Genomic DNA, 12,374 nt, shown 5'->3' with positions numbered 1-12,374 from the left:
GTAAAGTATTTCTTGGGTTTCATGCAGACAAAACCTCAGAAAATCAATGATTTTAAAACACTATCTTAAGACACCCAGGTCTTAATATATTTACAATTCAAAAAAACAATACCTACCATAAAAAAAGTTACTTTTCCCAGATCCATTTCTGCCCACTGTAAAATTTCAAAAAGGACAAGTTATTTTAGACAAAAAACAATATAATTAAAACTGTTTACCTTTTTTAAAAAACACTCAAAATTTTATCTTCCTGTGAATGGAGACTAAAAAACAACAAAAAAAACCCTAAAATTTTTAAAACCCAATTTTAAAATACATCCTAACAGCTGAAATTAAACACAACAGCAAACAAAAGAAACCAATAAAACAAGTATAATCACCAAACGAATGCAATTTTTGTACAGACTGAATAGTTTTTTCTTTAAGGATATTTCACAGTTGATCCTTTTGCTCTTACCCAACAGTTTAAAATGAATAGGAATAACTAAATATACTACTTGATTCTTATAATTTATCATATTACAAAGGATTTATAATTGTATTTTAACTATACATGATATGATCAACAATTTAAAGATTCACATATTGCGAACGTTCTAAAATAATCATTTTAAATCCTTAAAGAGTTCTCATGTTTACAATCAACCCAATATTAACATGTGTAGTCTTCACAGAATCACAAAAGTACAGACAATTTTTTTTTTTTTTTTTTTTTTGAGACAGAGTTTCGCTCTTGTTACCCAGGCTGGAGTGCAATGGCGCAACTCGGCTCACCACAACCTCCGTCTCCTGGGTTTAAGCAATTCTTCTGCCTCAGCCTCCCAAGAAGCTGGGACTACAGGTGTGTGCCACCATGCCCAGCTAATTTTTGTATTTTTAGTAGAGACGAGGTTTCACCATGTTGACCAGGATGGTCTCGATCTCTTGACCTCGTGATCCACCCGTCTTGGCCTCCCAAAGTGCTGGGATTATAGGCATGAGCCCCCACACCCGGCCAGTATAGACAATTTTAAGGCACGTTTTTGACTAATAAAATTCAAATATAAGCAGTTTTTTACATAAAAGTATATCAAATCCTTTTGATTTGAAATAAGTGTAATTGTTTAGTGAAATTTTCAGTGTTAAAACTCATAAATAACTATGTCACTCTTCTCAATCTTGAACCAGAAACATCCTGAGCAAATCAACCTCAAAGTTATCACCTTTAATGGAAAGTAAATCCCAAAAAGATCATTCATGTCATGCCAGAAAGGAAGTACTTTTTTAAAAAAGGCATATGGCAGGCCGGGCGCGGTGGCTTACGCCTGTAATCCCAGCACTTTGGGAGGCCAAGGCGGGTGGATCACGAGGTCAGGAGATGGAGACTATCCTGGTCAACACGGTGAAACCCCGTCTCTACTAAAAATACAAAAAATTAGCTAGGCATGGTGGCGCATGCCTGTAATCCCAGGTACTCAGGAGGCTGAGGCAGGAGAATTGCCTGAACCCAGGAGGCGGAGGTTGCGGTGAGCAGAGATCACGCCATTGCACTCCCACCTGGGTAACAACAGCGAAACTTGGTCTCAAAAAAAAAAAAAAAAAAGCGGGGGGCATATGGCAGACACAGGAGCCAGCTTGAAGGGGGGCTTTCAGTAGCTAAATCTAGGGGTAATCTGAGCACCAATATAACTAAATAAATTATACATTATTGGTGGGGGAATAATCCATGCATTCATACCAATAATAAAAAGATAAATAAGTATGTAAGGAAGGAGGAGAATTAGCAAATGCCAAGTGGTAAATGTTAAAGTCGTGCTGGAAATGAAAAATCGTATCATTTTGTGACCATCAGAATAAAGGCAAGGGTCACCAACAGATGCTAAATCCAGGCAGAAAGTTTGATAAGCAGCACAAGATTTCACAGTCCAAAAGCATCTGTCTATATTACCTACTAGTTGCAAGGGAAAAAATACCTACACAATGGAAACATCAGACCTGGACTGGATGATCAAAATATTATCAGTAAGAGGTAGACAGACTTCACGTGCCTTCAGATATGATAGCCTGAGGACACATCACTCATGTCTTAATTCTCAAAAATAACAATGTTATAAAAGACAAAGGAAGGCCTCGGAAATTATCCAGATTAAAGGAGACTAAAGAAGCATGACAACTATGCAATACCTGCTCCTAAATTAGATCCTGTACTGGAGGGGGAAAAATGCTATCAAGAACATATCTGTCCATAACTGGACAGATTATTATGCATTAAATTTACATAACTTGTAAATTGTACTATGATTATGAAAGAGATTACCCTTCCTCAAAGGACCATGGTGTACGTAACTTATCTTAAGGAAAAAACTGTCCATAAAGTAGAAATGACAAAGCAAGTGGGGAAAATGTTAATAGGTGAATCTAGGTAGAGAGTTTATGGGTGTTCTCTGTACAGCTCTTATTGGGGCAATTTTTCCGTAAATTTGAAACTATTTCTAAATAAATGTTTAAGATGACAATTTGTCGTTAAATGAGTATTTCAAACCATAATCCATCCATAAATAAATAACTGAAATTTTAAGGATTTCCTTGTAAGAATTACTCCTACCTACAGAGTGGAACACTACACAGCAATTTTAAAGGATGCTGAATAATTAATAAGGAAAGATATTCAAGATTTATCCTGAAGGACAGTAACAGATTACCAACAAGTTATAGGATAAGCCCTTTTTTTAAAAAAAAGGCTTACTTTTAGATGTATACAAAGACTAAAAAGGGACTCAGCTAAACACAGCTTATATGTGGCTCCAAATTCACCTTTCTCAACCCAGGCCTTGGATGCCAATCAATGGAGAGGCTCAGTCTCCTAATACCTCTAGTAGTTTCAAGTTACCTTAGGAGTATGTTCAGGTCCTCCTGAATAGTGAAGACCCAAAGGAGGCTCTAATTCCCTGACTACTTCCGGGTGTGAGTTCCCAGAGCATCACAGTCCAAAAGCTTGAAAGCATTAATGCTGGACATAGAAAACTTTGAGCAATGAAAAAGATGGGTGCCAAGAGACAAACCCTTCTCCAAATCTAAATCCATTCCTCTACCACCTGACCTTTCCTTTTTTTTTTTTTTTTTTTCTTTTTTTAAAGGCTAGTCAAGTGAAGCAGCAGGAGTGGAGAAGGAACAAAAAAATCTGTAACTGGTTGTGATCAATTAGCTGTAAACACCACTGCACTCAGACCAGCCCCACCTGACCTTTCTAAGGCATGGTGAATCCACAAGTTACTCAACATGACTGCAAACCAGCTGTGTCTTCTTTAGAAATCTGTGACCAGCTTTTCCCTTCATTCTTGCCATCAAAGTGCACCTCCCACTCAAGTCTTAGCAGCTAAGCCTATCGGTGTTGTCTTCTAGGAAACCAGGACAACCACAAATGTAGACTTCTTATTAAGAATGGTTATCTCAGGCCGGGCGCGGTGGCTCATGCCTGTAATCCCAGCACTTTGGGAGACCGAGGCAGGTGGATTACGAGGTCAACAGATCGAGACCATCCTGGTCAACATGGTGAAACCCCATCTCTACTAAAAATACAAAACATTAGCTGGGCATGGTGGCGCATGCCTGTAATCCCAGCTACTCAGGAGGCTGAGGCAGGAGAATTGCCTGAACCTGGGAGGCGGAGGTTGCGGTGAGCCATTGCACTCCAGCCTGGGTAACAAGAGTGAAACTCCCGTCTCAAAAAAAAAAAAAAGAATGGTTATCTCTGAAGAATCATGGTGTGCAGTAAAAAACAAAGAATGGTTATCTCTGTGTAAAAGGATTATAGTTTATCTTCATTTTCCTCCTTTTAGCTTTTCCATAATGTTCTATAATTAACATGTATTTCTTTTGTTAAAAGGTTGGGGGGGAAACGTTAAAAGGGTATGTTTCATGCCTAAAACCAACATCAGTACAACAGAAATTTTTAATAGTCAAAATCATTCAACAATCAAAGTGGAATGCTTTCACCAGATATTTTTAAGGCAAATCTCAATACATACTACTTTTGGTCTTTCTTACATTATTAATGTACCTGGTTTTAAAACAGGTTTAATCAGTACTGTCATCTTGGGTTCGTTTGTTTTAGTTAAACAATTTTGCTTAGTAAGTAATGGTTATCTAATGCTGTAATCACAGCAGTAAACAGCTACCTGATAACAGCTAAAACAATGATATTTGATGGCCTTTATAGATAAAATGTAATCATTCTAGCTAATGTTATTTTTAGATCATTTATAAAATCACACAAATATTGAGATCCATTTTAATATGCATGTTAAATAACAGAAAACTATTGTTATTTTTCTACTTTCTAATGATTTTTTGGTAGATGAAAAAATAAGTTCATGTATATAAGCAAAACCCCAGTACATTTATGCCACCCTATGGCATACCAATTCAATTAGCTGACTTCAGGAGACAGAGCACAAGAGGGAAAAAAAGGTATGTCTTCTTTATTCCCAACTACAAGGCTGTTACTGATATACTGAAGGCAAAAAAAACCTGCCTTCAATTTTATCATTTTATACAAAATAAAGTATGTATGATTCTCTACGGATCTTCTGGAAACAGTAATATGAATCTCGCTCACGCCAACACTGAACTGTGTCCCCTGAAACAATTGACACCTTAAACCCAAATATGACAGTATTTGGAGATGAGGGCCCTTGGGAGATGATTATGATTAAATAAGGACATGAGGATGGGGCCATGTGAGCATACAGCAAGAGAGCAACTGCCTGTAAGCCAGGAAGAGATCCTCACCAGAACCTAACCATGCAGGTATCCTGGTCATGGATGTCTGACCTCCAGGACTGCAAGAAAAAAAATCTGTTTAAGCCACCAATCTAGGGTATTTTGTTATGGCTGCCTAAGCAAACTAATACACCTCTTAGCATGGACTCTGTACAGCAAAACTGTGTCAACAGAAGTCTGTTTTTCTGGTATCTAGAGCCACTCCTTTCATCTATCTTTTTAAAAATTCAGCAGAATGTCAGAAAACATTTTGTTAGCTGTATCAACAAAATGCATACTACAATCTAAACAGCCTAAAATGACAAAATATTGTTGATGGCAATCATCATTAACCCTTTATGGTCACACTTACATAAGGTTTCTAATTTAACCTTCCCAACAGCCCTATGAGACAGGTATCATCTCCACTTTACAAATGAGAAAACTGAAGCTTCTAAGACCTTAAAGTCTGAAAAAGAATGTATGCCACAACTGGGATTTGAACCCCATTCTGCTATGCTCCAAAGTTTATGCTCTTCCAACCTAGCTACCTGGTCTGTCCTTAGCCACTGATGGACGGAGAACCCTGGGATCTACTTTGTGAATAAAAATTGTCTGTCTCTGAAATAAGGTAACAGTAATCATTTTAGCTAGGATATATAACGTGAACACAAGCGCTCAAATGCTTTAAAACATTCTTACACATACATACAAGGCTACCCAGATAAGAATGTGTAACTTATGTCTTATCCAAACATTTTAAGTTTATTAAAATAAGCATTCATCAGTGCAACAGAAGTTATTTCACGCAGAAAAATATATTTAACTTTAATATTCAAAGACAATTTCTGTCTCCTTAAGCCAATATACAAATGGACAGAATTTACATTACCTGTAAATACTACAAATCTGATCCAGTAAACCAAGAACACTTACCAATCACATTATGTTTTGAACTGAAGGGATCTACAATTGTTTGATCTCTGTAACTTCGAAAACCCTGGATAATCACCTAATAAATAAAAGACATTTTTGGGAAGGCACCCAAAAAAGAAATAACATATGCATTAACATTTTTCTCTTGCATTTCTTTCTTCTCATTTAATGCAATATAGAAAACTTGCAATTTCATGTAAGAAAAATTCACTTTGGAAAGCGGTGATTAAAAACCTGCTTTCAAAAAGTCCTTTTATCGGTAACGTTTGTCAATGCAACGCTACCGGATTTCGCGTTTTTAATTTTTTTAGAAGTTACAGTTATTAACTGTTAAGGACCTTTCAAAATCAAGAACACTACGTGAGCTTAACTGGAACACTAAACACTGCAATGCAAATTAGCACGTCTATCCAGCAGGCCGCCCGGCCTCAGCTCCCCGACTCCCAGACCAGCGAGGGCAGCTTTCAGTCACACCCGCCAGCGAGAGAGACCCCACGTTCCAAAGGAGGAGTGCTCAGAGCCCGACAGACCCAATAGAAAACCGCTTCCAAGGCCCTGTGCCCGGGCTCCTCTTCGTGGTGGACTCCCGCGCGGGAAGACCGTATGACAGAAGTCAACAACCGAAGCAGGCGGCGCTCCGCATCCTGCAAGCCGGAGGGTCCCGCTCACTTCGCGGCTTAATCGGGCAGAGGAGCGGCCCTCCGCGGTGACAGTGACTCCCCAGTCTGTGCCCCCACCGGCGCCCCCGGACCGGGGAGGTCGCCTTTCCACACATCCCACGCGCAAGGCCCGTGCGAGGCCACCCCTGCAGGACCACGCAGCCCTTCCCGCCCGCGGCCGCCCCGGCGCGGCGCCCCCGCCAATTCTCCAGGCGCCCGGGAAGGCCGGGGCCCTCCCAGCGGTCCGCCCGCCGGCCCTGTCCACACCTCTCGGAGATCCTGACTCCCCCACAGGAGCCCCAGCGCGGAAGCCCGAGCTGCGGAGGAGCGCCCCAATTCTCCGCGACCCCGCAGCCCCGACACTCGAGAGGCCGGGGTCCCTCTCCTCCCCCACACAGTCCCTGCCCAGCCCCGGTCCAGCCCGCGGCGGTCCTCACTGGCCCAGGACGGGGTGAAGGGACGCAAAGGCCTCACCTGCTTTATGTACATGATTCCGCGCCCCTCGCCGGGAATGAAACCCGGCCGGGAGCAGCAATTGCGCGGCGGCAAAGTCGGGTGAGGCGCCTACGCGACCCCTCCCCCAAAGCGCCGCTCGCTCCCCTCAAGCCAAACAAAATGGCGGCGCTCGTGGAGGAGGAGTCCGCTTTGGACGGAACCATCTTGCAGCACGCACAGAGCGTAGGGGAAGAGAAGTTCAGATCTGCTCTTTCTTTTAGGCAAAACGGGTCTTCCACAGCGTTGTTTGGTGGATTTCATTTCAATATAGAATTCTGTAGCTAACGCTTTTCTGAGACTTAGTCAAAAGCTCTACTCGGAGAAGCCATGACCATAAGGTTGGCCGTACCACCTCCGAGCACGGGGCCAATGGTCGCGTCCACAAGGAGGGGAAAGGTTCCGCGCCAAAGCTGAGTGGGAGACTCCAAGGGCCTGTGGTGCCGCGAGGCGTCGGGCACGTGATTCCGCGCTGTTTTAAAAAAGCGGACCCCGCGCGGACTGTACCAGTCCTGGCACTCATGGAATGCTGGTGACGAGTGGAATTTTACGCGTGCCCCCCCACTCCCCGTTGCCTCTTTGTTATCGCTCTCCCTAGGAACGTTTACAGTCTTAGCACGCCCCAAGCTGGTTCCGAACTGCCCGCTCTGAGGACAGCCCCAAAGGGACTTGTCAGTGCTCGAACATTTGTTTTAGTAATGTCGTAATTAATACCCCAGGGAGCTGTTTCTGTTCTGCCATCTGCTATAAATCTAGGCAGATCTGTACAATTGCAACAAAGAGATTTGGGTAAGGCTGAAAGCTTTTAATCCACTTTCAAAACAAAAAAACGCCTCAAAGATATTAGGTGCTAGAGGCAGCCCTAGGTCCTTCTGATCCCTATCAGTCTTGGGAGAAAAACATTTGTTTAGAATGGATCACTGGGCCGCTCTGAAATTACTTCCTGGGAAGAGAAGAAAATAACTACCCAAATCAGCCCCTGCCCCAATCCCGCTGCTGGAAGCATTTCTGGCCCTAATTATTTCTAGATTGAACTATTTTTTTTTTCCTTCCTATCTCCAGTAATGGGTATAAGCAAGATTGAACTATTTTTAATACCCTTCTAACTGCTTCTGTTAACCAGGGTATCTCCCTGGGAGTCCTGTATCTGGAGCCGGAATCAAATCCTATCCAGCCCTTGGTTTGAAAAAATAACAGGCCAGGTAGAGTGGCTCTAGTGTGTAATCCCAGCACTTTGGGAGGCTGAGGCGGGTGGATCACCTGAGGTCAGGAGTTCGAGACCAGGCTGCCCAACATGGTGAAAACCCATCTCTACTAAATATACAAAAATTAGCGGGGGCATCATGGTGGGCACCTTTAACCCCAGCTATTTGAGAGGTTGAGGCAAGAGAATTGCTTGAATCCGGGAGGTAGAGGTTGCAGTGAGCCGAGATCATACCACCGCATTCCACCCTGGACAACAGAGCAAGGCTGTCTCACAATAAATAAATACATAAATATTTAAGCACTTCCCTTTCTTTCTTTTCTTCCTTTCTTTCTTTCTTTCTTTCTTTCTTGACTGGATCTCGATTTGTCACTCAGGTGGAGCGCAGTGGCTCAGTCATGTTCACTGAAGCCTTGAACTCCTGGGTTCAAGCCATCCTCCTGCCTTAGCCTACAGGCTGCGGGCACCAAGCCCAGCTAACTTTTTTTTTTTTTTTTTTTTTTAATAAACACCTGTCTCCTTACGTTGCCCAGGCCGATCTCTAACTTCTGGCCTCAAGCTATCCTCCCACCTCTGGTCCCTAAATGCTGGGATTACAGGCATGAGCCACTGCACCTAATCTAAACATTTAATTTTTAGATTTTAGTTGTATTATTATGATTATATTTATTTTTTTTTTTTGAAACGGAGTTTCGCTCTCGTTACCCAGGCTGGAGTGCAATGGCGCGATCTCAGCTCACTGCAACCTCCGCCTCCTGGGTTCAAGCAATTCTCCTGCCTCAGCCTCCTGAGTAGCTGGGATTACAGGCAAGCGCCACCATGCCCAGCTAATTTTTTGTATTTTTAGTAGAGACGGGGTTTCACCATGTTGACCAGGATGGTCTCGATCTCTCGACCTCGTGATCCACCCGCCTCGGCCTCCCAAAGTGCTGGGATTACAGGCTTGAGCCACCGCGCCTGGCTGTATTATTATTTAAAGCTTAGGCCGAGCTTGGTGGCTCACTCCTTGTAATCCCAGCACTTTCGGAGGCTGAGGCGGGTGGATCACTTGAGGTCCGGAGTTTGAGAACAGCTGGCCAATATGGCAAACCCCTGTCTCTACCAAAAATACAGAAATTAGCTGGGCGTGGTGGGGGTGCCTGTAATCCCAGCTCGGGAAGCTGAGGCAGGAGACTCACTTGAACCCTGGAAGCGGACGTTGCAGTGAGCCGAGATTTTTACACTGCACTCCAGCCTGGGTGATGGAGCGAGACTGTCTCAGAAAACAAATTTTTTTTTTTTGAGACCGAGTTTCGCTCTTGTTACCCAGGCTGGAGTGCAATGGCGCGACTGTAAAGACTTAGGAGTGAAAAATGCACAGAAGCAAAGTACTTAGCACGGTGCAGGACTCACATATGCCAGCCATTGATGTTTAAAAGCTCCCTGTGTCCTCGTTCCACTCACCTCCCATCCCTCTTAGGAGCATCATTCTTCTTAGGAGTAGAACATACTGATCTCCTTTGGCTGGGATGAATAGTTCTTCAAACCTATGAACTATTTGTTTTTTTTGTTTTGTTTTGTTTTTTGAGACTGAGTTTCACCCTTGTTACCCAGGCTCGAGTGCAATGGCGCGATCTCGGCTCACCGCAACCTCTGCCTCCTGGGCTCAGGCAATTCTCCTGCCTCAGCCTCCTGAGTAGCTGGGATTACAGGCACGTGCCACCATGCCCAGCTAATTTTTTGCACTTTTAGTAGAGACGGGGTTTCACCATGTTGACCAGGATGGTCTCGATCTCTCGACCTCGTGATCCACCCGCCTCGGCCTCCCAAAGTGCTGGGATTACAGGCTTGAGCCACCGCGCCCAGCATCTATGAACTATTTGGAAGCAAACGGACATTCCCGAAAGAAATTGCCACCATAATAAAGCAAAACGCCAGCCGCACAGTGCCTACTGGCTTATAGCTAAACAACGGAGAACTGTGGCCTTTGAAACAGCGCCCCCAAGAGTTAAAGAAGCCTATGACTAACAAATTCTTGAGTTTGCAAGGATAGCAGATGAGAGAAGAAATAACTTTTTATTTTTTTAATTTTATTATTATTTTTTAATAAAGACAGGGTTTCACCATGTTGGCCAGGCTGGTCTTGAACTCCTGACCTCAAGCAATCCACCCACCTCGGCCTCCCAAAGTGCTGGGATTACAGGCGTGAGCCACTGAGCCCAGCCAAGAAGAAACAACTTGCTGAAACTCCCTTCACTTGTGATGTTAAAAAACTAGCTGAAGGCCGGGCGTGGTGGCTCACGCCTGTAATCCCAGCACTTTGGGAGGCCGAGGCGGGTGGATCACGAGGTCAAGAGATCGAGACCAACCTTGGTCAACAAGGTGAAACCCCGTCTCTACTAAAAATACAAAAAATTAGCTGGGCATGGTGGTGCATGCCTGTAATCCCAGCTACTCAGGAGGCTGAGACAGGAGAATTGCCTGAACCCAGGAGGCAGAGGTTGCAGTGAGCCGAGATCGTGCCATTGCACTCCAGCCTGGGTAACAAGAGCGAAACTCCGTCTAAAAAAAAAAAAAAACTAGCTGAAATTGGTTGGAACCAATATAACCAACTGGAGTTTGTGCAGAACAATTTGCTGACACTACAGCCTGAGTTTCTAGTGCATGGTTCATACAAACTCCCTGTGAATTTGACATATGATCCATGTGGTGACATGAAGAGGAAACTGCATGCCTGAGCACTTTATAGACCTCTCCTTTTTTTCTGCCAATCACCTACTAATCCCAGAATCCACCCTCTAATTTTTTCTAATAAAATTACTACCTTAAACTTATCACAGAGCAACCGAATTGAGCTGGATTCCTGTCTTTTTAGTCAACTTGCAATAAAAAGCTTTTCTTTTCTCAAAAACCCACTATCATAATACTGACTTCGAGCACATCGAGCAGCAAGCCTCTTTTGCTTGGTGACATCATTTTACATCTAAACATCCCATTAACAACACATGGCATCACCTCATCTGTGTTTTTATTTCTTTCTCCCAACCCCACCTCAGACTGATTTGGCATGATCACTTAGACACACTGGAGTAGGAAGGGGAAAAAAGAGGTGTTAATCATAAGTCACTTTAAGAATGGAGTCTCTTTGGAAGCCAAGGTGGGCGGATCACCTGAGGTCAGGAATTCAAGACCAGCCTGACCAACATGGTGAAACCCCATCTTGAAAAAAAAAGGAATGGAGTCTCTTGAATGTTCAAAGCACAGATGCACAGCAATCATAATCCCCTTTATTTGTGTAGCTCTTTACCAGCTTCAAAATGCTGTCACGTTGTAGTCTGTCTTAGACTTTTCTCACTGATGTTGTGAGGAGCAAGGGCACTTATTTTGCAATGGGTTGGAAACCCAGGGGTCTTACGCTGACTCCATTTGACAGATTCCATGACTTGGAATATGTCATTTTACCATGTGACGTTAGTTTTCCTGTAAATGAAATGGGAATATTCTGTGCCTTCCCAGGCAGCAAAGATGCAGACAGAGATTGCCCCAACAGTCAGTGGTCAGACTTTGGGAGTCCCAGGTTACATCCCGGCTCTACCACTTGCTGACTCATGACCTGGGGAAGATTAACCTCCTGGATCCTGTTTCCTCGTCTTTAAGTGAGGATTTTAATGATATCTATGGAAATTTCCTTGCAGATAAATTGAGATGATTTATTTAAAATAACTGGCACAAGAGATAATGTTAGCTGTTTTTTGCTGTTAGTTCATAGCCAAATGTGTATTCAGCAAATCCCTAGGAAAAGACAGCAAAGAACTAAACTGAAAGGTCAACGTGCCAGGAGAAAACTGACCAAAGACTCTGGGACCACCCCACCAACGATTATTGATTCATTCATTCATTCATTCATTCATTGAACAGATATTTCCTGATTATCTCTGCATGTATGTGTCTTAATAGTGTTGAGGAGGAAGAAACTTTTCCTCTGCCTTTTTATGTTTATGGAGGGGGGTGCAATCCATGAACCTAAGAGAGCAGGAGCTTAAGACTTGGTGGCGATTGCCTGTAGTCCCAGCTACTCCGGAGGCTGAGGTGGGAGGATGGCTTGAACCCAGGAGTTCAAGGCTGCAGTGAATCATGATTGTTACCACTGCACTCCACCCTAGATGACACATTAGCAAAAGAAAAAAACAGATTTTAATGACATACATCATACATACATGTGGAAGTTCACAAAGAAATGTGACTCAAAAGGGCAGTTACAATTTGGGGCTTACATACTATTGAATAGGTGAAAACGGAGAGGGAGAAGGGCACTTACAGGAAAATAAAAAACGTTTAGGAAAGATAAATGATAGTTTGGAAGA

At 43.2% G+C, this 12,374-nt stretch overlaps 1 protein-coding gene across 1 annotated transcript in view; it reads right to left on the bottom strand.

The window, feature by feature from the left end:
• SMC3 (structural maintenance of chromosomes 3) overlaps window positions 1-6,964 on the bottom strand; it is a 37,570-nt gene extending 30,606 nt beyond the window's left edge. The window contains exons 1-3 of the mRNA XM_074382868.1: window positions 6,810-6,964; window positions 5,677-5,752; window positions 117-155 (exon numbers count right to left, since the gene is read on the bottom strand). Of these exons, the coding sequence (XP_074238969.1) occupies window positions 117-155; window positions 5,677-5,752; window positions 6,810-6,824 (130 nt within the window). The 5' untranslated portion in view covers window positions 6,825-6,964. The remainder of the gene's footprint in view (window positions 1-116; window positions 156-5,676; window positions 5,753-6,809) is intronic.
• Between the last annotated feature and the right edge of the window lie 5,410 nt (window positions 6,965-12,374).

Source organism: Saimiri boliviensis, chromosome 12 (assembly GCF_048565385.1).
Source record: "Saimiri boliviensis isolate mSaiBol1 chromosome 12, mSaiBol1.pri, whole genome shotgun sequence".
NCBI lineage: Eukaryota > Metazoa > Chordata > Mammalia > Primates > Cebidae > Saimiri > Saimiri boliviensis.
Note: the sequence above shows the minus strand (reverse complement) of the source record. Positions and strands in the feature narration are given on the sequence as shown.